The 26,982-nt window shown below is 45.9% G+C and overlaps 2 protein-coding genes and 1 long non-coding RNA gene across 5 annotated transcripts; 2 read left to right on the top strand and 1 right to left on the bottom strand.

The window, feature by feature from the left end:
• Position 1: 1 nt before the first annotated feature.
• LOC132329232 (uncharacterized) lies at positions 2-650 on the bottom strand. Its single transcript, XR_009486994.1, has 2 exons — positions 522-650; positions 2-182 (listed from the first exon to the last, which is right to left on the bottom strand). It is a non-coding gene; the product is annotated as an uncharacterized LOC132329232 (long non-coding RNA).
• TMED8 (transmembrane p24 trafficking protein family member 8) lies at positions 532-16,223 on the top strand. Of its 2 annotated transcripts, XM_059850064.1 has the most exons (7): positions 532-889; positions 1,948-2,026; positions 4,304-4,433; positions 5,319-5,457; positions 5,724-6,023; positions 7,139-7,393; positions 12,397-16,223. In XM_059850064.1, exons 1-6 carry the CDS (start codon positions 532-534, stop codon positions 7,354-7,356), a joined length of 1,224 nt encoding a protein of 407 aa, XP_059706047.1. In that variant the 3' UTR covers positions 7,357-7,393; positions 12,397-16,223. The 2 variants fall into 2 exon arrangements, with proteins under 2 accessions (XP_059706047.1, XP_059706046.1); XM_059850063.1 differs by having other exon boundaries at positions 7,139-16,223.
• Positions 16,224-18,337: 2,114 nt separating this feature from the next.
• LOC132329225 (rab9 effector protein with kelch motifs-like) lies at positions 18,338-26,356 on the top strand. 2 transcript variants are annotated; one of them, XM_059850054.1, is made up of 13 exons: positions 18,338-18,472; positions 18,810-18,986; positions 19,256-19,361; positions 19,857-19,973; positions 20,503-20,743; positions 21,807-21,830; positions 22,609-22,731; positions 23,266-23,453; positions 24,185-24,384; positions 24,681-24,772; positions 25,083-25,137; positions 25,814-25,911; positions 26,057-26,356. In XM_059850054.1, exons 1-13 carry the CDS (start codon positions 18,360-18,362, stop codon positions 26,269-26,271), a joined length of 1,749 nt encoding a protein of 582 aa, XP_059706037.1. In that variant the 5' UTR covers positions 18,338-18,359; the 3' UTR covers positions 26,272-26,356. The 2 variants fall into 2 exon arrangements, with proteins under 2 accessions (XP_059706037.1, XP_059706036.1); XM_059850053.1 differs by lacking the exon at positions 18,338-18,472 and having other exon boundaries at positions 18,540-18,986.
• Positions 26,357-26,982: the final 626 nt, after the last annotated feature.

Here is a 26,982-nt window from a genome sequence, read left to right as displayed (position 1 = left end):
ATAAAATGAGGAAGAGACAGAGCTCCTGTTTGTGTCCAGCAAAGCATAAAAGAAGGAAATGAAATCGAGTGGCCCTTTTGCACCTGCATGTGGCCGAAGTCCGTGACGCCCATGGCGGGCAGGTTGGAGCAGTTCGCGTGGATGAGGCGGCGGCCGCTGATGCCGTTGGCCCTGAAGCATTCCTGGGCAGGGAAGCGGAGGGAGAGGCGGATCGCCCTCTGCCACTACCGCCCCCCTGCCGCTCTCACACGCACACTGAGTTCAGGCGGCGCCGAGGGCGGAGGTTTCCCGCCCGGGCCGGCAGCCCCGCACCTGGTACTGGGGGAAGCCGAGCTGCGCCACCCACTCAGCCACTTCCTCGACGCTCCAGGTCAGGAAGGGGCAGACGGACCGCGGTCTCCCCGCGCCCTCGGGCTCAGGCTGCGGCCCTTCAGCCGCTCCAGTCCCCGCGGGACCCGGGCGCGGCTCCATCGGCTCCATCCCGGCCGCCGCGGCAACGCGTCTTTCCGGGACCCTGTTACCTTGGCAACCATGGCTTCCTGCAGGTGCGCCCCCTTCTCCCTTCCGCCACTCCCTCCTTGCTGTCAGCCTGCATCGCCGCCCGCGCCCCGCGGCTCTGCAGAACTAAACGCTGGTTGGCTGCGTTGTCGAGAGGGGAGGCTGAGGGATGAGCACCGCGGCGCTACCATCTCCCTGCGGCCCGGCTCACACGCACTCGCTCGGGTGTTTCCGTCTCCCGCGCTCGGGTGTTTCCGGCCGCCCCACTCCGGCCGCGCTCGGGTGTTTCCGGCCTCCCGCCGAGCCGTGCCCATGTCGGATGCCCTCTCCATCCCCGCCGGCTCCCGCTCCGAGCCCCCGGGCGGCGACACCGCGCCCCGGGGCCCCGCAGGTACGGGCTGGGCAGGGCAGGGCGCAGCCCGGCGGCGCGTGTTTAGCCGGGCTAACTAACACGGAGCCGACTCTCCCCCGTGTTACGGGGAGAGTTTCCTTTACGTGGTGGGTTTGCTCGTTTCTGCCGGAGAAGCCGTGCAGGGGTGGCAGCTCCCTGCGGTGGCAGTGCGGTCCCGCTGCGGACAGCGGCGGCCCGGGTGCCGCCCGCGGTGCCGGCTGTGCCGGGGCCGAGCGGAGAGGGGCGGGCTGCGGGCTCTGCGCCGCTCGCCTGCCGCTCGGGCACCCGGAGCTGCAGCAAGAGTTCCTCCTGGTGCAGCGGGAAGAGCGAGGATTGATGGAGGTTTGTGCTTTCCCCGGTGACGGAGGCCCCGTCTAGCCGGGAGCTGGACCGTGCCGTGGGCTGCGTGCCCCTGGGCTGGAGCTGTCTCCTTCCCGCCCTGACTCTGGGAAATGCTTCCCAGGGGCATCAGCAACCTGCAAAAGCTGGAACTTAATCCGTGCCCTGTTCACTGCCTCCACTCGATCGGAAGCAGGGCTGTGAAGCACGTACCGCACTCGTATGGGCACAGAGCTTTCCCTGAGTTCAGGAGACTCGGGGAAGAGCAGGAGCCATCTTTATAGACGGTCCTTTTAGCACTGATTTAGGAATTTCCATCTCATCAGTGCCCTTTGTGAACTGCTGCACGATTGCTTTTTCCAGGGCTCTGTCAGCTCAACTTTACATGATGAAATTTGGCCTTGTTCTGTCCTTCTAAAGCTAGGATTAGTAGTTCCTGAATGAACCCTGCTTCTGAGAGTGGCTTTACATCAAAAACATGCCAAGGTTTTTGTTCTCCCTTTCCTAGGGCTGAGGCCATTAAAAATCTTTGTTCCACAAGCTTCTAGATACAACTCATAACACGAAAAACTGGTTGGCACAGGTCTTTGTTCCACAGCTGTGTGACCTTGTCAGTGTCTGAGTGCTGGCTGCAGGTTTGTTTTTTTTTTTTCCTGTTAGTGTATTATAAACACCAAGGTTTATTTCACCTTCTCTTGCTATATTCTGTTTGTTGCTAGAAAATGAAGACTCAGCCCAGAAGACAGAGCCTGTAGATCAGCTAGCTCATTCTTTGGAGTCCAGTACTTCACAGAGCGGGTAGGAAAACCTTTTTGTGTGTTGTGGCCCACATGCATGACAGTCTGTTTCACTCCTGTGACCTCTTCTGTATGGCAGTTTGTTCTGTGGAGGTAAAAAGAAGGGGCTGGAGACTGAATTGTCTGCTTTGGGACAGTATATACCAGAATCAGTATGGGAAGGCCTGTTCTTACAGGCTTTAAGGTTGTTTTAAAGCTTGTGAAATGTAGTTCATGGCTCAGCTATTCAAATCACAGAGTCATTCAACCTGAAAGGAACCTCATATAATCTATTATAAGAGCTAGTACATTTTATGGGGAAAATTTTCTGTATCCTGTCTGGAGGCTAATTTAATAATTGAGCATGCCTGCTGTCTGTAAATCTGGTGGAAGCTGTACAAGAAAATACCTTTTACTATTTTCTTGACAGCATTTTGGCTTTTTTCTTTGTTTGTTTTCTGTGTCTCTCCATTAATCCTGCTGACCAACCCTGTTATCAGATGTTTGGTTTGTTGTTACAGGCTGGGCATGTGGTGTTTGTGGCCAAGTAATTTAATTGGCTACAAGCATTAATACTATGCAGTGCAGTTTCATTTGCCATGATACATTTGTTGCACAGGATACAATTTCAGAAATGTGTGAGTTAATTACAGTTGGTAAACCGCAGCTTCATCAAAAAAATGCAAAAATCCAGGAAAAAAAGAACCCACACCAAACTACTCTTCTTACCAAAACAGCAGTTTGATGCTGCTGACGTCTCAATCAGACTTCCTGACTATAAATGAGTTCTTCCATCTTTTTATTATATCCTCTAATTTTCTTTAAAGAGACCAAGACAGATAGTGAGCAAAACAGCCAGAGTAGAAGATAGATACTTGTGGACATTGCCTATTAAATTTGTCTTAATTTAGATCTTCCTTGAAAGGGATGGAGATGGTCCAAAAGGTTTGTGTGAAAAGGAATCAGCTGAACTGTGTCTTTTTAAGTCTGCCTGTAAAGCTTGTGTAGCTCTTCCTAATCTTTCTGTGAGACTCTTAGGTGTCAGTGATATGTATCTAGAGGAAAAAATTCCCAGCCTGTTAGCTCCTGTGTTGATGGAGAGCTTTATGAGCAGATGTGTGCACTATGGTAGCAAATGACCAAATAGCCCATCTAGGTGTGTTCATGCAACAGCTAAACTGAAATGCAAATAGGCTGGAAAGCGATAGCGTAGGAGTCCAAGAATTCTTCCTTTAAAAAATTGCTCCCACCAAGTATCCTTCTTATCTTGTCCATCTGCTGCCATTTTGTGAACCTGCTGTTCAGCTCATTTGAGTTGTTCTTACAGACATTCTGGTCTATCATGCCAGTTCTAGGAAAGGAAATCACACTGTTGAGAGAATATAAGTAAAAAATGGCTTTGTTTCTGGATAAATTCTGTAGTGCCATAGGAGTAACAATTTGAAAACAAAAGCCACATTTGCCCTGTTCAATTCTCTGTGGACGCAGAATGTGTCAGGACACTCTTTTGGCATCTGAGTTCATTTGGGATTATAAGTCTACCTATAGACAACATGCAGCAATTTTAAATATATGATTTCGAAGAAAACCCTCAACAGAGAATAAATACCAGAGGTGTTTCCTTTATTGCCCTTTCTTTTCCTGCTATGTACCATTCTTATTGTTTTAGCATGTCCATTTTCTTTTGTTACAGTGCAGTACTCAGACCTCTTTGCTTAAGTTATTGTGCTGCCCATTGTATGTCTTACTGCTTGCTTCTCTGTAGGGTGTATTTGGATATGGCAGAGAGACACTTGGGTGCTCCCTGTATCTGTTGGAATTGCTAGTAGGAAAGGCATAACAGGCCACTTAAATACATGGCATTCTCAGGATGGCTGTCAAAATTGTTCTGAATTCTTTCACTGATTCAGTTGACCTCGGAGGCAGTATGCAGATGCCATGCAGTAGCCGGCATAAAAGTTGTCCTTTCTTGGGCAGAAAAGTTGCTACTGATGTCTGTCCTGAGTATAGTGTTGGTGAGCCAGCAAGCTGTGGGGTGAGTGCAGTGAATTTCTGCCATCTAAAGGATGGTAAATATGGAGTATCCCATGAAAGTTGCTCCCCCTGGCTCACATGGAAAGTAATCATGCAGACATGGCAGGATTGGGGTGGGCAGGGGTTCTTTGTCTAGCTGGCATGTCCTGACCGCAGAAGCTTGTTCCTTCAGCTCACTTGAAATTTGAGCTCCAGAGCAGTGATTCCTCTGCTGGCTGTGCCCTGGGTGCAAGTGCTGAATTGTACTGCTCTCTTCCTCCAAAAGGTCACAGGCTGGGGCGCACCTGAGTGCCGACACAACAGAGCATTCGAAGGAAGAAATTGGCGCTCTGGGGGACCAGAATGTGGCTGTACTAGAAGAGAAGCTGCCTGACCAAATCCAGTCTCTCAAAAAGGTAGATGGATGTTTCTTATGTCTGAGAATGAAGACTGAAGTGCAGCAACAGTTCTCCCACTCTACTAATATGCTTGCCTCTGTGGGACTGAGGCTCTAAGGGTTGTGTTAAGATAAAAGTAGTATTAACATAGATTCACTTACATTTTTTCCTGTACATTAGTGGGAGATAAAAATCCCTCTTGTGTCTTCAGCTAGTCCTTGCTTCCTTGCTCATGGAGGCTTCAAGGTAATTGTCACCTTCTGCTCTTATCTGGTGCTTCTGGAAATTCCATTCTTGTGGATTTATGGAAGAGGGAACTGAAATCCTTTGTTTCTTATTGTGAGCAGCAAATTTGTTTGTCCTACAGATAGAGTCAGGGAAACGTGTACAAGTGACACCGAGTTCAGGACCTGCAAGTTTGCATATATGAGAGGAGAGTGAACCAGATGGATTTCTATCTAGGATGCAGCAATGGCAGTTTGATTGTGGCTGTAGTCTAGATGCACACAGAGCTGAAAGGCTCTCCCTAGAGAGATTGGTTGTTGCAAACTTTTTCCAAGAATAGTTGGCTAAATCTATAAGGCTGCTGCTTTGTTGAGGAGTGACAATTAACTCTGATGCAAGTGCAAAAATGTGCCTGCCCAGGACTCCCTGGGAGACCAAGGGAAGTGAAATTTGTGCCACTGATGCAGCATTTGACTTCAAAGTTCATGACTTTGGTGCAGGGGGGGTAAACAAATGCCGAGAGGTGTCTCAGAGCTAGCCTACACTAATAATAGAAGCTTCTGCAGGTCTGACTTGGTTTCGTAAAGATGCCTGAGTTACTAATGAGTTGCTTCAAATCTAGGCAGACTTTTTAACAGGGTGGTCTTTGTGACAGTGTTTCTTATGTGCTTTGTGCAGGAAGCTGTTCGATTAACCAACTACCATGTACCTCAGGGAGTAGGGGATATAGTCATGATTCAGTCAGATCACACTGGTGCTGTGGATATCCTTTCAGCTGAGCTGGAGACTGCAGACCTCCTTGGGGAGCAGAGAAAATGTGAGTCCTGAAGGCAGAACTTCTGTTTGGGTAATTTTTTAAGTGCCTGCCCTGACTAGAAGAGCAGAGGCTGTCCCGGGGATACTTCTAATTCCTGCTGGAAATTTGGGCTCCTGGCTAGTGAGTGGAAAAACTTCACATCTGGGGTTTTTGGGAGCAGGCTCCAGAAGGCAGGTCCCTTACCAGAAATAGCTTCACTGTTTTCAGGTAATAGTTTGTCAGTAGTAAAAAGTGATGTAAACCTGTGAACTTCTCCCTTGTCTCAGCTCAGCCTCCACCTCTGGCTGCACCCACCATGTGGACTACTGAGAAGATGAAGGAATTCAAAGCCAAGATGGGAAAGGAGAAGAATGGCCGGATGGTGGTGAAGCGAGGCGAGGTGGTGACAGTCCGTGTGCCAACCCATCCTGACGGGAAATGCATTTGCTGGGAGTTTGCTACGGATGACTACGACATTGGGTTTGGAATCTATTTTGACTGGACCACAGTTACTAGCACTGCCATTACTGTTCAGGTCAGTGAATCCAGTGATGAGGAGGATGAAGAGGAGGACGAGGAACTTGAAGGTTAGATCTTATAAAGGTTAATTTGCATTGCTTGTTGCCGTGCTGCTGAGTGCATCTGTGAGATGCTGCAATTTCCATCTACTTTGTTTAGTCAGCCTATTTGCTATCTCTGCAGCCTACTGGGTTTTGGTTAGAGTGATAAGAAAGCATTTGGTTCTTCCTGCTTCAGCATATGTCAATGGCTGTCCTCTCCAAGAGCATTCTTAAAATTGAACACATGGAAAAGTAAAATCAGAATTCACTTAGTCAACTTCTAGATGATAAAAAGGTTAAAGTCTGAAATTTTAACCTGACTGTTTTTGTTAGATTCTCAGACTGAGAAATTTCTGGTGGTGAGTGGAGGCAAGAAGATGTTGTTTTGGGGTGTTGGTTTTTTAGGGTTTTTGTTTGTTTGGGTTTTTTGTTTATTTGGTTTTTTGTTTTGGTTTTTGCTGTTTTTGGGGGGGTTGGTGTTTTTTGTGGTTTTTGTTTGGGGGGGATTTCTTGTTTTTTGTTTTTTTCTTGTTTTCTTTTTTCCCCATTACATCAGTAGCTCCTTCTGACTGTATTTGAAATGTTTGCTACCTGTGTCACTGAACTTGGGAAACACAAAGTAATGTTGCCTGTTCTGTGGCTTGAGTGTATGTGTGACCAGTGTAGCTGGGAGGTTCGTGTCTGAGTTTTGCATGCCCTGTAATCAGGGGTAGGTTCCTTTATGAGGAATCCTCTTGGAGAAGTGACCTGAGGACATAGACACCATGAGGTAACAGCTAAGAGCTTTTCTGCCTCTCTTTGCTTCAAGTCTGTATCACAGGACTGCTGTTGTGTGTATGAAAGCAGTGAGGTGTCTAAAAGGTGTCTAAGCTAAAAAAGAGAGGAGACTGGGCTGATGGGCTAGTAAATACTGTCCCATCAGTATTCCCAAGAGAACTGGTTCTTGGTATGACCTTTGTTATGATAAAGAAGGCTGGACTTTGTGGGAATTATTTGCAGAAGGGTCGGAGGAAATGCTCTGGGTAATGCTATCCCTGTTAGCCTTCCATATAGCTGCATGTCTCTGTTGTATTCTGGTCTTGTTGGTCTTTTTCTGGATCATGAGGTGGTTCTGCCCTACTTACTTGTCTCCTCTCTCTCAGGACTGTCCCCTGTGGGTGATGTGGAACGGGGTTCCAAAAGCTATCTGCGGAACCGCTATGGAGAGGTCATGCCTGTGTACCGCAGGAACAGCCATCGGGAGGTACAGGCAGGCAGCCACGAGTACCCGGGCGAGGGCATCTACCTGCTGAAGTTTGATAACTCCTACTCTCTGCTCCGCAATAAGACTCTGTTCTTTCACGTCTACTACACTAGCTGAAGAAGAGGGAAGGGGCAAGGATGGCAGGCAGGTGATGGTGAGTGTAGCAGGCTGCCACCCAGCCCTGGTACTGCCTGACGGGCACTGCTGCGTGACAGAACCACGGTGCAATTTTGCCAGCTCTCCTTTGGACACGAACTGGTTTCTCCCCACAGCCTTCTTCCCCACTGTCACAGGGGAGAAAGGTAGTTGTGACTGCCTGGTTGTTCCTAGGCAGCTGCTCTTTCTCTAAACTTTGGGAGGTCTGCTCCATGCAGGCATTGGGCTGGGCCTTCAAGTCACAGCTGGCAATTGCCCAGAAGCCACGTTCAGATGGTTGTGGTTCTGATCTGTTGTGCTGGTAGAAAATGGAGTAAAAATAATGTTACTGTTTTGTGAATAACTTTTCCAACTCTCCTGCTGCATCTGCATCACTAGAGGGCAGCTGTTAGCTTCAGTGAGCCAGAAGCACAGCTGGCTTGTCACTTAGCCAGGGTAACCCCATCACCTACCATCGCTAGTCAGCAGCAGTCAGTGCTTCCTTCACTCACGCGAGTGGCTGGGAGTGTAGCTGGCCAGCAGCAGCCCGTGCTGTGGTGGCTTGGCTGTGCTACAACAGGTGGGCTCCAAATAGCAGTCACAGCTCATGTTTGAACGGGGTGGGAGCAAGGGTGCGCACCTTGTAGTCCATAGGAAGGCTTTTCTACAGGTTAAGAATTGAATGTTATATCTGTTGATTGTAGGCATATGTAGATGATTAAAACCTCAGTGATTACCAGAAGTTTTTTCTGGAATCCAGGTGTGAAGCAGAGGGCGTTACTTACTGCCATGCTGAATAAATACAAAATGGTTGGAATACAACCAGTAAATATACAGGAAATGTTTCTTAGTAGCAGAATGTTGGTTCACTGGTATTGCAACCATATGTAGCAAGGAAAAAGGCTCTCAGAGAAATGCAGTTTATCAGCTGCTATTGCTGTTGCAGAGGTGTTGTTAGGAAGTTCCTTGGCATGTTTTGGTGACTAGTGATGGTATTAGTTATCACCTGCTTAAGTAGTGGCTGAATTGACCAAGGAGAAGTTAATCTGTTAGAGATGAATTTTGAAACATGTTTATTTGTTACTGTTGTTTATTTTAATACTTTTAACTTGAAATCATTCTCTTTTCTAAGAATACTGCTGTATTTATATTTTGATACCTCTTTGCAGAGACACAACATTACTTTCCACAGTGATACTAGAAAAGTTCTGAGTTTTATTTTTAAATTGTCCAGGTAAAGCACCTCTGCTTGGTCCATTCCTTCTATTGAGAGGAAACAATGGACAGGATTATTTGGGGTAGTTAAAGCCAAAGATTTTGCCCTCGTAGGAGGGCTGCCTATTTCCTACTAAGGGTGTATTGTAATGCTGTACAATTTGCTCTATATTCAGGCTTACTTGGAAGTATCTCTGCTTACTCATTCACTGCTCCAGAGCACTTAGTAGGTCAAAATGGTAAGAGAGGTAGCAGTCTTCAATAGAGCAGCCCAAGCTGGGAGCAGGAGGAGTGGAAATTGGAAGAGCCCTGCTTGGAGCGCAGTGGCTTTCTGGGGGAGTGGGCAAGGAGCAGAGTTATTGCTGCTTTGGTCGCTGAGTAGGGGAGGAAACAGCCACCTTTCTCAAAAGAGAGAGTGTATTCACCAGGGTGGGGGGGAACTGCAGAGCTGCTTTATTCAAGCAGGTCAAGCACAGGGAGCCAAAACATTAGGGCTTGTATTTGTCAGAGCAAGATGCTCTTTCAGTTAGCAGCTTGGAGAGGGCTATTCCTTCCTTTAACCCCTCGTGGATGAAATGAAGAACCATCCTGTGGCCTTTCTACAGCATTTGAATCAGGCCTGAGCAATATAGGTAAGGTGTTTGGGGTTTTTTCACCCTTTGTCTATCAAGTTCCTAGATATTGCTGATGGAGTGACCCGCTTCACTTCTATTAGAGAAGTAGTAGTATGTTTGCTGATATAAAACATCAATTTAACAACATTTCATAGTTGGTGTGGTTTGTATAGAGCAGGGAATGAGAGTCTAGAGAGCAGCACTGCAGAAAGGGACCAGGGGGTCCTGGTTGATGGCAAGTTGAACATGAGCCAGCAGCCCTGGCATGCCCTGGCAGCCAGGAGGGCCAACCCTGTCCTGGGGGCATCAGGCACAGCATCACCAGCCAGGCAAGGGAGGGGATTGTCCTGCTCTTCTCTGCACTGGGGCAGCTTCACCTCGAGTGCTGGGGGCAGTTTTCAGCACCACAGTGTAAGAAAGGCATTAAGCCATTAAAGACCATCCAAAGGAGAGCACAAGGATGGTGAAGGGTCTGTAGGGGAAGCCATAGGAGGAGTGGCTGAGGTCTCTTGGTCTGTTCAGGCTGGAGAAGAGGAGACAGAGGGAAAACCTCATTGCAGTTACAGCTTCTTCACGAGAGGAAGGCACTGATCTCTTCAATCTTGTGACCAGTGACAGAACTCAAGGAAATGGCCTGAAGCTGAGTCAGGGGAGGTTTAGATTGGATATAGGGAAGACGTTTTTCACCCAGATGGTGGTTGAGCACTGGAACAGGCTCCCCAGGGAAGTGATCACAGCACCAAGCCTGACAGAGTTCAAGGAGTGTTTGGACGACACTCTCAGGCACATGTTCTGATTGTTGGGGTGTCCTGAGACAGGAGCTGGACTCAATGATCATGATGGGCCTCTTCCAACTCAACATACTCTCTGATTCTATAAACCTTTTGTACCGAGTCACTGGGAAGCACCCTAAAACTTATTATGATCACACAGAAAACACTATGGGCCAATGCCAGAAGAAAAGTTGCACATAAAATACAGAAGTTGGTCATGTCCCAGAATAATAAGATCAGCCACATACATCTGTGGTCAATGCCAGGGTTCTTCAGGCTGTTCTGCAGCCTGTGGGAAAACATGGTGGTGTTGAAACTCATTGCTGAAATTCTGCAGGACTGTTGAAGTAAATAAAAAATAGGGATTATATTTTTCTTAGAGGTTTCACTAGGTTGTTCCTTGCATTATTTTTTATGTTGTTAATTTGGAAAAAATACTTTTGTTCAGCACTCAATGCTTGTCAGGGAAGTGTTTTTGTGAAAGTGGGTACAAGCTTAAGTCATTCTGTGAACTCCAAATTGTCCAAATTGCAAGTTTATGGAATTTCACTTAGATCCATTACCTAAAAGACTGCATCAGGTAGAATTGTAAAGTAGAGTATTAAACTAATAATTTTCTTCGAACAGATGATGTAGGAAGTAAAAGATACCAACAACAGGGAAATGGCAAGTTTATTTAGTAAATCCTTTAACAACACAAGCCAGTCTCTGAAAATAAGGTCAGTGCTGGAATTAACTGTCCCAAATTGTCAGGAGATGGGACTATAATTCTTTTCCAGCTTCAGTGGTTCTTATGAGATAGAGGGAAAAGGGTCTGTATCCTTACAAATTATGGTCTATCCATCTGATACACACAATAATTCACATTCAGACAGAAAATTCAGAAATTCTCAAAAATCTCCAGGCTTTTCAGGCCTTTAGACTCAGAAAAGTGTTTAAATAACTGCTTTTAAGAAATGAGGTTTTTTTTCATGGGCTGTTTTTATAAAAGAAATTCACATTTCATTAAAAGTTTATTGAAACTGTCATTGCTAATAAAATCTGAATTATTGAAACCTCTAGAAACACTCTAAACACAGTAACAGTTTCATTGAATTTTGGACAACTCTTCATACCCATATAGTAAAGTAATTCATTAAAAAGCTGATAACCAAGTCCAGCAGTAGCAGTTGAGTATTATGAAGACACTTCTGCAGCTCAGGCCACCTGAGTTACTCATCACATTCTGCAATTGACAGTATCCTTTCCTAACGGCTTCTGGTTTAAAGGAGAGTTGAGTTAAAAAAGCAAATCACAAGGAAATACGGGAATTTTACTCCCCCACCCTTTTTAAAGTGTTGGTTTGTGAATAAGGAAAGTTGCTGATTAAAAATGTGACAAAGAGATTAATGAAGCATCATTCAGATGGCAGCCATCAGTCATGTCAGTCAGCTCACACACATACGGTACAAAATACTTGGACAGACAAGGCCTGTAAAGCAGAGCTGTGCCAGGAACATCAGAAATGATTGTGACATGGCTGCAGCGTCCTACTTGTGCGATATGTACGGAGTACAGTACACCTGGGCTCATGAAGCTCTGCATGCAGCAGTAACTGGAGCATGCCCAGCTCTCCCCAGATGTTCTAAAGGCTGTTCTCATCCTCCACTGAGGTCAGTGCTGTGAACCACGTGTAACCCATCTCCTGCACACACAGCAACACAGGTACAGCACTCCAGCACATGTGACCTGTCTCCCGCACAACCCTGCAGGTACAGCAACCTGGTCTAGTTGAAGATGTCCCTGCCCAAGGGAAAGCAGCTGGAACTTGATGATATTCAAAGTCTGCTTCCAATCCAAACCATTCTATGATTTTATAAAAGTATGTAAATGTCACAATAGTTTAACAAGATATGATGGCAAGGTAAACTTAACTGTTCACTGCATAGAGGACAGGGTCAGACAAAACTGTCAGGGAGACCCTCTGCTGAGTCATGAAGTTCAGAAAGGACCCCCTTATTTTTTAAACTCCTTTCTCAAAAGGAATTTAGGTGTGTCTGGATCCAGACTTACTCCCAGATTTGGCCAGCAGTTTACATCTAAAGGATTATGTGTACAGCCAATCTTGTATCTCAGCTGAGATTTGAAAGTTTTGTATGCTATCAAGCACTTGGTTAGAACTCCTGAGCAAGGAATCTCTCAGCCTCAAGAAGTTAACCCTAAGAGGCAACCCTAGTAGAGTGGAGATCCTGGGGCACAGCCTACTGCCATGCAGGAGAGGGTAACAGGCCCTGGGCTGTCCACTATTTAGAGTAAGATGATTGACTTACTGTCATATTTCCATACAGGCTGTATTTTGGGTTTCCTCGTGCCCAACTGGCCCTAAGCTGTTGAGCAAGACTTATGGCCCTTAACTATTGTGTTGTTATCTGTCTTCTCAGAGTCCAGCTTATGCCAGATACAGTCCTCCTGCCCACTACTGGTGGCTGGCTACTGCTCAAGCAGAAGTGGGAGGGGAGAGCACACTGTCACCCAAGGTACTAAAGAGAAGAAGATGGAATAGACCCTTCAGTGTGACCACAATGTCAGCCTTGCCCCACTCAATGATTGCTGTTGGTCCTTGTCTGTGAGATCTGGAGAACCCTGTGTGTGTGTGCTGGTTAACATATGATGTACTATTTGGCACCTACTCCACTTTCTGATCGGGATTTATTTCTGTTGAAGGGAACTCTGACCTGTATGTACATGAGATATTCCAGAATTATTGATCCTCAGCTGCACAGCTTGTTGCATGCTAGTGGTTATCTCCATTTAAAACTATACTGTGGTTTTGATCACAAAACCTGCCTTAAAACCAGTTTTGATCACTTGCTGACACATAGATAGTATGTCCCAGTTTTCAAGCCATTAGTTAATGGTTTTTATTAAGATAAATTGCACTGTAGGTGGCAAACCTATTATTCAGTTCTTGCTTTCTGAACTGTGGACCAATATTTAATAAGGCTGGGGTCACTCTTTTGGAACTGTGCCCATCTACCTGGTCTCATTGACTTAAGCCCAAAAGCAGCATTGAATGTGGAATGTCATCCCAATGAGTATGTGCCCAGCCTGCAAGTGCAGCCTGCCCACAGACAGGCCTACTGCAGTAGAACTGAAAGTACTTGGTGTGCGTTGTTTGACTGCTTAAGTTTCCCAGAAGTATCTGGCATCTTTTATGAACACAAGATAGTTTTAAGAATATTTAATCTTCAGGAAAGCTTCATAGTTGTAGAGGATAATTCCTCTTTTTGTTTATTTTCTTATATTTCTACATTATACAAATATGTTGTTTGTTGTTTCTCAGGTATTCAACTAGCATTCATAATCAAAATGACCACTTCTTTTTGGAAGGATACACAGTTTTTATTAATTTTCTGATAAATCCAATAGCTTGGCTGTGTGGCTAGTGATTAACAGCAGCCATTCCTGTTCAATATCAAACCCATAGTTGTTTCAAAGAAATAATCTTATTTTGCATGCATATTTTTTTAACTTTGGTATATTTCCTGGATTTGTATTCAATCTTGCTAGCTGGCTTAGGCAGTTATGGAGATCCTTCTTATTTAAATAGAGATCTTTGGAATTAGGCCTTGGGTAAAGAAAGAAAAATAAAGTTTAAATGCAGTTGCACTTCAGAGAGGGAAATTAATCCTCAGGAAAGCAAAATTTTTTGTTTCTGTGGAAGGAAGACTTCAAATGGGTTTTTAATATATGTTTCCTTTCCCTCTAAATTGTCTTTAAAATTCAGAAAGCTAAATCAAGGAAGAAGCTTCTTTTGCATTTTGGGTTTGCTTTTGTGAAAGCACAAAATTGTTTTCCATTTTGTTTTGAACATAATTTAGATATAAATAAAATTTACTTGTTCAGTCAGAGATATATCCTGTAGCAAAGGACTTGTATAAAAATGACCTTGGTTAAGTGTTTAGTTATAATAATGGTACTAATCTGTTGGACATTTTTTATGTGAGAGAAAGTAATAAGCTCTCCGTTGCTTCCTCTTTTTTGCTTTAGGTGTAATGTAGCAGCAGAAGTTAAAAATGTATGTGTTTATTGAGAATAGAGAGTTAAAATTGCTTACATCAAGGACCACTACTGGTACTGCTTACATTTACTCAGACCCTTTGGAGGCCTGTAATACATGTTCTCAGGAAAGGTTACTGGTGACAGACACAGGCTTGTAGCAAATTAATGCTTGGGACCCATTTAATATGCACAAACAGGTAAGATGAAAATGTGTTAAAAGGAAGAGCTTAGTTACCTGACTTCAGGTGCTCAGAAAGTCAAGTTACTATGCACTGAATCTAGAAGGCAGCCACATGCCTCTCTTTGTGGCTGTACCCAGTCAGCTTATCTCCTTGTACCTGTGTGTGCATGTAACCTCCATCTATGGCCTGCACTGGGTCAGTTATTGTGGAGCTGGACCTGGTGAGGTGAATTTGAGGTAAATCTTAATACAGGTCTAGCTGCTGAAAGATTTTGTTCTTCTTGTGGGGAATTAGGGGAGAGAATGAATCCCTAAATGAATTCACTTTCATCCCCACTGCTTATACTCTTCCTTCTTGTCTCACTACTCCTATTAAAGCCACTCTACAGAGGATTTATCACAAGGTGCCTTAGGAACAAACAGCATATCTGAAATGAGAACCATAGGTGTCATTAATACAAGAGATTTCTTCTTATTTCTCTGCCCATTTGGGTAGGGGGTGGTACTTGCTAAGGTCAGGCAGGGAGAGCCCCTCTAGGCTGTCCTGGAGATCTGTTCATAAACCACCTTGTTGCTGTAAGATGAGTAGTACAATGGTATTTGAATTTCATGGTGCCATACATTTGTTGCCTTCATATGCTGCTTTCAGATGTCTAGGAACACTAGAGGACTGCTCCTTTTGATATGCTGACACTAAACCCAAGGACCAGAGGAACACTAAATAGACATAGAAGAGTGTTTCTTATGGCCATAATTTTCTCTAAAAAGAGTGTTGAAATCCAGAGTTCTGAGTGGTGTGTGCTTATGCATATTGAGTGTGGATGAGAGACCAAAGCAACAAGTTTTTTGTTTAGGGTTTTTTTATATCTACAAGTGTAAAAGAAAAAAGCATTTCTCCTTTTCTCATATCTGGGAAAATATTGGATGTGACGATATCATGTACATGAATGAGAACTTCACAACTAGCAGAATGAAAAACTGGGAATTGATTGTGTTAAATACATTGCTAATTAGACTGTGAAAGAAGACAGGAGTTTAGCAGGAGTCAAAGTGCTACGGCATTTATCTAAAGAAGTTGATTTGCAGTAAATACCAATTAAATAAAGTTTTAAAAGGTACATTAAGTAGCAGACTTCAAATGTATATTACAAGGAGGAGAGTGTTCTGGGGGGATAGTCCACATTTGCCTGGAGAGAGTCTCTGGCTACTTATTCTGAAACTGTGGTGCTGTTGCAGCTGAAGGTGCATCAGTCCAGGTGGATGGTGGATCTGAGTCCCCTTGGCTTTTCTGGGTTCCATTCTGGATTTTACATGTTGCTTTCTCAGAATCATCATACATTAAATGTAGCTGTTATTGGGAAGGGAGAGAGGAAGAATTTTCTGATCCATCAGTGAGGGTTATCTGTTTTAAACCGTCTGAACTGCTGAGTCAAGTCCCTTGGGCAAGAAGCGGGATGCCAGCTGCAAAATTCAGAGCTAAGAAGACCTTGCCCAGTAATGACCTTGACGTTTAGGAGCCATGTTTGGAAATGATAAATAGCTGGAGATGGCCTCCCTGCAACCTCCAAGATGCCCTGGGGATAGCTGTCCTCAAAGGGAAGCAGGCTGCTTTCCACTCACACCTCCAAACCATTAGCACAGGCTTTCAATGGGGAGCACCTTGTAGCTTATCATAACTTTTTCAGACCTGTGTTCTTGTGAACTGTAATGGTTGTTTGTCAGTCCTTACCTATGTGATGTGAATATTTTTGATGTCCTGGGATTTCAAAATTGAGTTCTCAATGCCAGCTGTTTGCTTTCCATGTGCTCACCAAGAGGTGAGTTTTAAATGCAGAAGAGGATATTTTAACAAAATGTGTCACTGGACTCTTTCTGAAGGGCACATATGAAGGCTATATTTATAGTGTGCTTGCATTCCTTCTACAAATGGTTTGTATTGTTTATATTTGATGTGTTGTGGTTGATTTGTAAGAATATATTGGAACTTACTCCCTTTAAATAAACTTTTCACTATGCAACCAAGAACTTCGTCTTCTGTTTAAGGCAAGTGAATATCTTGATATGAAAAATTCAACTACAGACTTTCCAACAAAACAAGAGTGCAGTTAGTTTTAGGAGCAAAGAAGAAGCAAATATGCAAAATATACTTTGCAGTGTACAGGAGATTCTGATGCAAGTGGATAGGAAAATTCTCTGTTATCAGCTCATGATGATGGTTCCAGCCAAGAAACCTTTTGTCTATTAAAATGATTTGCTGGAATATTTTTCTTGAGATTGTACTGAATGCTTGAGGAATTGGAGAGGAAAAAGCAAGTAGCCAAGCTCATATAATGGACATAGGTAGAGTTTGAATACTTAACCCTCCAGTTCTTCATACTGGTACTTGTCACTTCCATTTGCAGAGATCTCCTAGCTCCTTTGTTACTTCAGCTTTCAATCTGGAGGATTTAGAAACAACTCTTCAGTTACCAGATACTCATTAAATTGTCTACAGAAAAGTGTTTGCCCTTCACAGCTCCTCAAAGCTGCTTTGTCCCTCAGCTTTATCATACTACAAAGACTCTATTTACATGTCCTGAAAGAAGCACTTGCTGGTCAAAATGAGGAATGATGGCTATAGCAGGAGTCATCTTTTCTCACCAATCTCATTTCAAGTTTGGCAGGACAAGTGCTGCAGAGATTCAATTCTCTGTTCTAATCCCTTGGAACACTTTTATAAACTTAATTGATGGGCAGGAGCAATCATAAACCAAGCTGATCCAAAGGATAGATGATTCTGCCAAGTTAAAGATGTTTCATTGCATTTTAAGACCACCAAAGAGAAACAGTGCTACAGCTACTTTATTATGATGCACTCACAATATGTTCTTGTGCTTGGCTCAGGTGTACGGCCAAGAGGAAAACTAAGAAAAACAGTGGGGATGCAGGGAAGAGATGAAAAACTTCACCTAAGTTCTTCCTATCTCTGGAAGTTCCACCCCCACTCTGCCACTCCCTTTCCCCCTTCTCTAACTTTTGTGCATGGGCTGCAGCAGAAACACTCTGATCATGAAGTGCTCTGTGAAGGCCTTGCAGCAGGCTTTGTTGGCTCTGCCAGGGAAGTGGCTCTTCTTGTTTCAGGTGAATAGGGAGAATATTGTACTTTGGCTGCTGAAGTCCTGTCACTGCTTTTAGTAGTGTTTGATTATCTACAGCAGTTTTAAGCTTAGTAGAGCTACTCATTTTTATCCAGGTGGTATCAGTTACCCCGTGGAGCCTCTGTAGTAACACACACATACACACATGTAATTACTGTGTAAGGAGTATCTGCCACCCTCCTACCTTCAACATGAGCCCTGACTGCAGAGAAAGAGAAGCAAGGTTCACATCTGCTCCTTTTCATGAAGGCTACAAGAAATGTGTTCAGATACCTCATTTAGGAATTGGAAAGCAAATTATCCCTCTCTGGAAAGGGTCATGTGGCTTGGGCTCTAGAAATGGTGAATGTCTAGAACACAAGTTCTTTGAGGAGTGGCTGAGGGAACTGGGGTTGTTTAGGCTGGAGAGAAGGAGGGTCAGGGGAGACCTTATCACTATGTACAACTACCTGAAAGGAGGGTGTAGCCAGGTGGGAATTGGCCTCTTCTCCGAGGCAGCCAGTAACAGGGCAAGAGGACATAGTCTCAAACTGTGCCAGGGCAGGTTTAGGTTGGACATTAGAAGGAATTTCCTCACAGAAAGAGTGATTATATACTGGAATGGACTGCGCAGGGAGGTGGTGGAGTCACCATCCTTGGAGCTGTCTAAGGAAAGACTGGATGTGTAGTGCCCATGTCTAGTTGACATGGTGAAGTTCAGTCATTGTCTGTTCTCGATGATCTCAGAGGTCTTTTCCAACCTAATTAATTCTGTGATTCTACAGAGGCTGATTTGGCTGATCCCGGCTTCGGAAAGCCTGAGCAGCGGGCCCTCATCCCCTGACCTCCTGCCGCCTTGGCAGGGCTGCCGCCGGCACCGCCCGTGACGGGGATGACCGCGCCCCGGGCGCTCCCAACACGGGCAGGGCGGGCCCGGCCAGGCCCCTCCGCAGCTGCGGGGCCGGGCCGGGGGATGCCGGGGCCGCCCCCGCTGCGCCGCGGTGCTTTAAAGGCGGCCCCGGGGCCTGCCCTGCTCACCGGGGCCATGCTGCGCGCCCGCCGCCGGGGCCGGCCGGCGCCCGGGGGCAGCTCCCGGCAGAGCGGCCTGGCCTTCTACGTGCTGTGGGCTCTGCGGGAGCCGCCGCGGCGGCTCGGCAGGTGCGGCCCGGCCCCGTCCCGGCCCCGTCCCGGCGTTGCGCGGATGCGGCCGGGCCCTGTCGGAGTTGGGCTCCCCTGCTGGCCGGGCACCCGCACGCCGTGCCTTGGCCCGCTGTGGAAATGCCGCTGCCCGCGTGGCTGAGCTGCTCCAGCCCCTGGCGGCTCTCCCTTCCCACCGGTTATCTCCTTCCCTGCATCCTTGCATGGTTTCATCTTTAAATGATACAAGCCCTCTCCTTTCACGCTTCCCTGGCATAAAGGCACTTTCATATATTTTTTCCCTTCTTATTTTACTCCTCGATTACTATCTGTCGTTTTTCTTCCCTCCCCTTTGCAGCCATTCCAGCCAGATGGGTTTCCAGGCTTGGCTGCCACTGCCATTGCCAAAGCAGCTGGTGGTGTTCGGGCTGGGCGACTGGAGCTGTTACTCTGCGGACACGAGTATCGCAGTGGATGTGCTGGTGTCCCCAGGCGTCGCGCCACAGCGGGTCGGCACGCTGGAGCCCACCCGCAGGTTACAGCAGGAGCTGCCAGGGTGTCAGGAGGGGCATCCTAGAAAAGCTTTCTGATCTCTGGTGCTGCCTGATTCTGCTGCTGTTACCCAAAAGCCACGTGGGCCTGCTGGTCCTCTACCATGGTGTTTCCCTCTAGTGATGGGTCCTTTTGCCTGCTTTCAGGGTTGGCTCTCTTTTGGCTTTGGGCTGTTACCATCTAGTATGGGAGCAGGAATTTTTCCCTGGTCAGTGTCACTTGTGGGCTGAAAAGCCATGGTCCCTTGTGCAGGTCTCTGGTGTGGGAAGGTGACTGGAGAACAGATCTTTTCATGGCCTCGTTGAAGGAGATGGACAAAGGCAACCCTGTGAGGCTTGTTCTGACTGTCAATGGACAGGTAAAAGAATTGACACTGTCCTCTCTTCCTGTCCAGGGTCCCAAATGTTGTCACTTCTCAGCCCCAGAATCTCCTTTTTTGTTCTCCTTTACCTTCTCTGCAACTCCAAGGTAGAGCTGACAAAGCTGGATCTGTTAATGCATGTCTGTGCTGAGCCTGAAAGCTCTGTGATGCTCCAGGCCTATCCTCTGAACAGTTTTGCCAGAACACCTTCGGTGTCGCAGGAGATGGGCAGCCAACAGCTGTTCACTTACAGTCCCACTCTCTCCTGAGTCTTTAGCACTTACATAGTTGTTTTACCTTGAGCTGAAGCCACTGGATTTAGCATCTTGCAGTGCCTGGCTTTTCTTTTCCTTGCTTGTTTTGTTGGTGTGGGAGATGAAAGGCAGGTTATTCCATTGCAGGGTATCTGTCCCTTGCAATATTTGATTTTGCTTATCCTTTCTGTGGATGGAGGCTAACACACTTAGGGTTCTGTTGCTGTTTCTGCTGCAGCTGCTCCGAGGTGTCTCCAGCAGTACACCTGTCCATCCCTTCCTTGTTCCAGAGACCAGCCAGTCACCAGTGCTCCCAGCAGATGATAGAACCTTTGACCTGGAGGATCCTACTGGGGTATGTGTATTTTGGAGTCACCTTCTTGTTATTTCCCTTTTTTTTTTAGTATCTTCTCCCTCACCAGTAGCCATTCAGTTGATGGCTAGTGGAAACATTTGCTGCCATATTTTTTTGAGGAGATATGGCCAAGCAAGATCTGGAGCCAAAGTTTCTCTTGTGCTGAAGAAAGATATATTCTCAATTGAAATACCTTTTGAAATGTTGAATGTAGTAGTCCTTGGTGGGATGGTCAACCAGCCCCTTCATTCCTAGTACAGATAGGCTTTTTGCCCTGCCATGTTTTAGCTGTGTCCAGCAGCCAGCAGTCTGAAAGTAGCTGTCTGCTACTCTGACTACAGTACAGAGTAGCAGACAGCTGCATTGCTCAGCATGTTTGGAAGCTGATACTGATGGCATGTTGGCCCTTAAAACTCAATGGGAAGATGAGCATAAAAACAGTTGTCACATCTCTGGCCCAGTGAGATGCAATCCACAGTAGCCTCAGGTATCTTTCTTTGGGCTGATTTGGCTGAGACTCATGTCACAGGTTAAGAGTCAGAGCTCAGAGGTGGCTGCCAGAGCATCCAGGCCTGTGAAGAAGGACATCTGGCCATCACTGAGGACCGTGGTGGTGCCCTGTGCTCTGAAGTCTCCAGCTGAAAAGGTGGAAACCAATGAAGCCTGGAGGAAAAGCCGTGACCAAGGACCACCACCAAGAATTCACTCCAAAAAGCCCAGAAAGGTTTTATTTGAACCCACAGCATCTGAGAGAGATCTTGATGAAGAAGGTAACTCTGGTAGCTTACAACTTTATTTTACAGGTCTTGTCTGAATGATCTGTCAATGCTGCTGGGCTGCACCTTCCCATTCCATTTCTCTATGTACATCCAAGGCATGATGGGCTTGTATGTTTGGCTTTGAAATACTGAGAATGCACTTTATTTATTTAGCTGTTTGATGAGTTTTTGCCTGCTGGGAAGAGGCCAGAAATAGAACATGGGATATAACATCTTAGGCATTATGTCATGGTAAAAAGTGGTGGCACTATCTGTTCGTACAAGTAGAAGTGTTTTATAAATTAAGGCAAATATTGTTAACCTTGTTTTACAAAAGAGTAAATTGAGACATGAGAAAGCTACCTACTGTGATGTTCTGTAACCCCTGCATTAGTCTGTTTGTACCTCTACTAAAATATCATACCACTTGGTCTATAGAAGACACTGGTTATTATTATAGTATAGAGAATGCAAAAAGGAAAACATGTATATGTATATATATGTGTGTATATATATATATATATATATATATATATATATATATGTAATTAGTATAATTGTACTGGCTTTTGAGTAGTAAGAAGGTAAGTGCCAAGGGGTTTGGAAACAAAAACTTATGCTTCTGGAGTGGGAATTCCAAGTCAACTCCAGAGTTTGACCAAGTTCATGTGTAAAAGTTTGGCAATAGCTTAGCTTTCTTATTTCCCATAAGAAATTACTTACTGGGACTTGCCTTGCTTGTCATAATGAAAATTATAGCTTCATCATAGTGTTTTTTCTGCTGCTGGCAGTGTGAGAAGGGGGGAGATGAACTTCTGTCAGAGGGGTAAAATGCAATGGTGACAGTATTAGGCAGTTAGAGGAAGTGTGCCCTGCTCTTACCTATTTTCTGCATTTCTTCTGATGAGACTTAATTCATGATTCTTGGTCCTGCACCTTGTTTGTTGCAGTGAGGTAGCTTTGGCTGGAGGTTGGAGGAAGGAAGGTCAAAGGGCTCTTACACAGTGGAGCTAAGCACTTTTCACAGTATGTCTGCTGGCTGCTTTATGGGGCCATCCCTGTGTTCACTCTGCAGATCTGGCGGTGAAGGAGTTGCAAGGTGAGGATTTGGTTCCTAGACCCTGGTTTGTCTTATCAGTCACTCAGTGATGATATTCCTTCCCTTCAACATCAGAAGCCTCTCATGCTTCATCCTGTATCTCCCTGGTGATCAAGAAAAACAAGTAGGTTGTTTATATACTGTTCCTCTTCATGCCATCAGTGCTTCCGGTACTGTCAGGCTCTCGAATATGTTTCTTTAGCCCCTCTGAATCTCAGGCACACCTCTGGGTACATAGCTCTTTGAGGAAAAAGGTAAGACATGAAATGTACTTTGGTTTAAAAGTATTTTTTTAGCTTGCTCAGCCAACTGCAGGGGCCTGGGAGGGGAAGGGAGGAGGAACAGAGCAGTATAAAGAATACCTCTGGAAGTAGCTCCAGGCTTCTGATTGTTCTGTCTTAGGCACTGATGAGCTGTCCCTGGGTAGCCCTCCCTCACAAGGAGTAGTGCAGGGTGGGTAGCACAACTGCGATATCCACTTCTGGAGGTGGGGTAGTAAATGGGGGACATCCAAGCCTGTCTAAAGTGGCAGTCTGAATGCATCCTACATCCAGCTACTTGCTCCTGAGGTCTCTCTAAGTACACCAATTATTCCCCCAAGCCAATTGAAAGTATTCCTTCAGGAGGTATGTCTTTCTCCCCTGCAGGGAGCAGGGGCCCTTGTCTTACCATTTCTCCTCTCTGAGCATTCAGGTGGCTTGTTCTCCCCAGCAGGGAAGGGAGGGAGCTGAGGGTGTCTTGTTGGACTGCTCACAGGCCTGTGCTCTTCCCTCCCCAGGCAGTCCCAGCCCTCGGTGGTGCCATGCCATGTGCCTCAGTGACCTGGGGACAGCTGTTCTCATTGGTGGAGAAGGTGTCAATCAGCAGTCCTGCAGGGATGCTCTTTGGAAGCTGGAAATTGGTGGGGACTTTAGGGTTGTGAAAAGCAATGGGGACAGTGGGACTCAAGGATAGCTCATGCAGATGGGAGGGGGTACTTGGGCATCTGTGCATATAGAGGGGACAGCAAAAGCATCATATTTGTCATGTCACCAGGCTGAGCTGGTAGCATAGAGTGCCTTATGAGGCTCTGGGATTATACTTGAGAGCACTCTAGGAGCTAAGGTACAAGTTCTGGTAAGAGTTAGAATTTTAAGGGGTAAAAGCAACAGTGCAGTTTGTAGTCTGTGTGTGGTGCCTGCTGGGGAAGTGTGAGATACAATTCCAGTGTCTTGTGTCTTTCTGCACCTCACTGGTCTTCTCCTTCACCTTGCTATTCCCCATCATTCCTTACAGAAACCATTCTCTATGAGTTCCCTCTAGCCCTGAATCAAAGGAGAGGAGGAGACAAAAGGAGCAAGGGTTTTGAGGAAAGATTTTATGGCATATTCTTTAAATCTAGAGAAGTCAAGAGCATTTTTGAACTCCCACACCATGTCTGCTGTTGCTCCCACAGACAGTGATTTATGGCTTCCAGTGGGTTTCCAGCTACAAAATGCCATGCCATCGTGCTTGCATGGTCACACAGCGACCTACGACCCGGATACCAAGCGTATCTACATCTTTGGGGGCATAAGGGAGGACAAAGACTACAGCAGCATCTACATTCTGGACACTGTCACCTGGAAATGGCTGGAAGTGGCTGTGAGTGCTGCATCTCTTCCAAGACAAAAGTGCAGGAGGAGTGGCAGGTTCTGCCTGAATGTGGCAGTCCGTGTGCCTGTGTCCTTAGTCCAGTGGTCTTGGTCCACTGTTGGTGCAGGTTGTCTGAGATGCATAGTTGGGTTTGACAGGTATTTGGAGGCTGTCTTGAAAAGCCACATGCTGAACAGAAACCAGGAGCTGTGCCTACAATGAATGAAGCAATGGGAAAAAATGGTTGCTGCAGAGGGCTATGCTTGACCAAGCTCAGGGGTGGGAGGTACTGTACAAGGAGTGGAGGGAAATGGCTTCTCATTTTATATGGTGTAATTGAGAGCAGTACCAGATGCTGAGGTGAAGAGCTGTCTTCTCAAATCAGGAACTGCCCCAAGTAAGCAGAATTCTGAGCCCTTGTCAGCATGGGACTATCTGTCTCTTTCCTGCTAAAGCACAAAATGGCTTTTACAGAGTAAGCCTGGATGAAATCTTTCTGTTCCCTGATATCTTCTGAGGAAGGTGTGGGAGGCTGACTTCCTTTTCTTATCAGAGCATTCTGGTGGTATAGAGGATGCAAAGAATGTACTGTCTGCCTGTGCAGCAAAGATCTGTCAGGGGAGCCAATGAAGTGAAAATTGAGACTTGTCAAACTCATTGCATGATGTGGGCCCCTTTCCTATGGGTCATGCAGCAAATAATGCACTTCTTGTAACAAATATATATTGAAATTTTTCTAGGCTAAAGGGAGGATACCAGTGCTCACCTACCACAGTGCAACTATCTACCACAAGGAGCTCTTTGTTTTTGGAGGAACTTCCCCCAGAAAGGCATCGCTGGCAGTTGCACCCTGCAGCAATGTGCTCTATGTCTTCAATCCAGAGCATGAAATTTGGTATCAGCCCATTTCAGAAGGGGAGAAGCCTCTGCCTAGGCTTGGGTGAGAGTGCTTTAATTCCAGCTATTCAAAACAGTGCAGGAAACTCTGCTTATCTTCCCTCCCACACCAGTGTGATTTCTTAAATATTAGGTGACTGTTCTCCACCATGTACTCCTTAAGATAGGGCTGTGTTTAGAGCAATGGAATTCTCAGTACCTCCTGTTGTGAATCCTGATGAGATTTTGTCCCAGGTGTAGACTGAAGGTATGGCAGCCCAGTAGAAAAGGCCAAGGCTAAAATGGAAGTTTTGGGAACTTGCTGAAGATGTTTTATTAATTTGCTTGCTCTCTGCCCAGGCATTCAGCTACTCTATTGAAAAATAAGCTGGTGATTTTTGGGGGTCAGAGGACTTCTGTCTACCTCAGCGACATGCACATTCTGGATCTGGGTAAGAAAGTCTGTGCCTTGGGAAGGTCTGTTCCAAGACAGGGACTTGGGAGTGAGGTGTGCTCACTGGGAAAATAGCAATAGCATTATACAAACTCCTTATTAGGCAATGGAGATGAAAAACTATGGGTTAAAAAAATCCCTTTCTGGGGCAATAAGGGAGGGAATGAAGAAAAAACAATGTATTTTTTGGAAGAAGCTGGGTAACAGAAGGCAGAGGCATTGTTGATGTGGCAGAGTATCTTAAGTTTTTGTCTAGTGATGAGGCTGAGGTTTTTGGACATTTCAGCTGCCTTTTCTCTGTCTGTCAGGTTTCATGGAGTACACATCAGTCCCCCTCCTGGCAGGACAGCCTTCTGCACGTTGGTAAGATTCTATTACAGACCCAGGAGCTATCTTCTGTCATTTCTCTCTGAAGCCAGGTTTAAATTGTGCTTGTGATTAGACCCAGCTGCATGTCTCTGTTCCACTAGTCAAAATACAGTGAATCTTCTCTTCACTGTGGGGCCAGGAGTTCCTGTACTGTCCTTGTGGGTGCCTGTATGGTGTGGGGGGATATTCCTTAGTCTCCCTGGAAATCTCTTTCAGGCTAGGGTAAGTTTTCGGCTGTAAACTGTATGGCCTGCTGTTTGGTCTTCACAGTGCCTGGAGAGGTGCGGTGCCACATAGAGGAAGAAACTCCTGTACCAGAACTATGCTGTTCCTAAAGGGACAGAATTGCTCACTAGAACAATAATCTAAATCAGTGCAGAGCCCAGCTACCCTGCTATCTCACCCCATAGAGCAAAGCATAGGAGTTTTGATAGCTCCTTCTGAGATAATGAGTTGCTATTCAGGCCTGACTGTGGCCTGACCTGCAGAGGCAAACATCTCTTTTAGGGTTATTCTGCAAGTCAGGGCAGAGAGAACCAGAAGTCAACTTTCTTCCTGAAGCTTAAGCCTCCAACCTCCTGATGAAGTCTGCCAATCCCTGCCCATTGCTGACTGAGGCCATCCCAGCAGGTTTTGTTGTAGTCACGTCTTGACTTTGCTTTGGTCACAGCTTTCATGCAGCTCTGGCTGTGTCGGACCAGAAGGTTCTGATCAGTGGAGGCTGCAATGCCAGAGGAGCCTTGCATGATGCCTTTGTCTTCCACCTAGGTGAGTGACTCTCCTGCCCTATTTTGATAGCTGAAGGTGACTCTGGGGCTGCAGTGGTGTTTCTGAACACCCAATCTAGTCCATTTGTCTCATCCCTTGCATTAGGAATGGGCTTGTCAGTATTGATATCCCCCTTCCACTTCAGATACTCTTTCATGGAGCACAGTGATCCACCACGACCTCTGCTCTGTTCCCCGAGCTGGCCACACATTACTTGACCTGACTCCTGCCCACTTGATGGATATGGACAAGGAGAACAAAGAGGAGCAGAAGCTGCACACGGTGTTGGTCTTTGGGGGCTCCAACTGTGCTGGGACCTTTTATAACAGCACACTCAAGATCCAGCTGGACCTAGGATAAGCATGGTTCTCAGAATGAGCCTGAACAGCAAGGCTCTTCACCAGCCTGAATATAGATATGGATGGCAATAAATGAGTCCAAGCAACATGGCAGTCCAGGTATCTGTATGTAGGTGAATGGCACCTTGGTACAAGAGATTGTGGGTTTGTAAAATCTGAAGGCCATGGGTATTGTTTCCCTAGGGTACCTGATATACAGTATCTGGGCTCAGGTGCCAAAACATTCAATGGGATCTGAGCTGACTCTGCACAAGAACACAGACAAAGGTTATGGGTTCCTTTCTTGTCCTACATGTTTTTAGCTGGAATTCCCAGGGTGCTTTCAGCTTTGTCATGTAGGTGATTTAGGTGTTTGGTTTGTTTGGGATGAGCGGACTGGTGTTTACTGCTGCTATTTTACAGTAAAAGTACAGGCATGATTCTGGTTTGGAGGGAATCTGGGGTGGGATTTCCTTGGGCAACAGTCTGCAGCTGGAGGCTTGGAAACCACCTAGAGCAGTATCTGAGGATGGGAAAAAGAAGAGAACATAATTTTCATTGTAGGGGAGAGAGCTGGTTGTGCCTTGCTGTCTAAGGCACCACCACCTAGCTTTGCTCTAGGCAGACCTTTTATAAAATCCATGTGACTGCTCTTGTTGTTGCAAGGGGTGGTTGAGTTACTGACTTGGCTCTTTCAAGACCCCAGCAAGGGTTAAGCTATCAGAGACTAGAT

Source organism: Haemorhous mexicanus, chromosome 6 (genome assembly GCF_027477595.1).
Source record: "Haemorhous mexicanus isolate bHaeMex1 chromosome 6, bHaeMex1.pri, whole genome shotgun sequence".
Classification (NCBI taxonomy): Eukaryota; Metazoa; Chordata; class Aves; order Passeriformes; family Fringillidae; genus Haemorhous; species Haemorhous mexicanus.
Note: the sequence above shows the minus strand (reverse complement) of the source record. Positions and strands in the feature narration are given on the sequence as shown.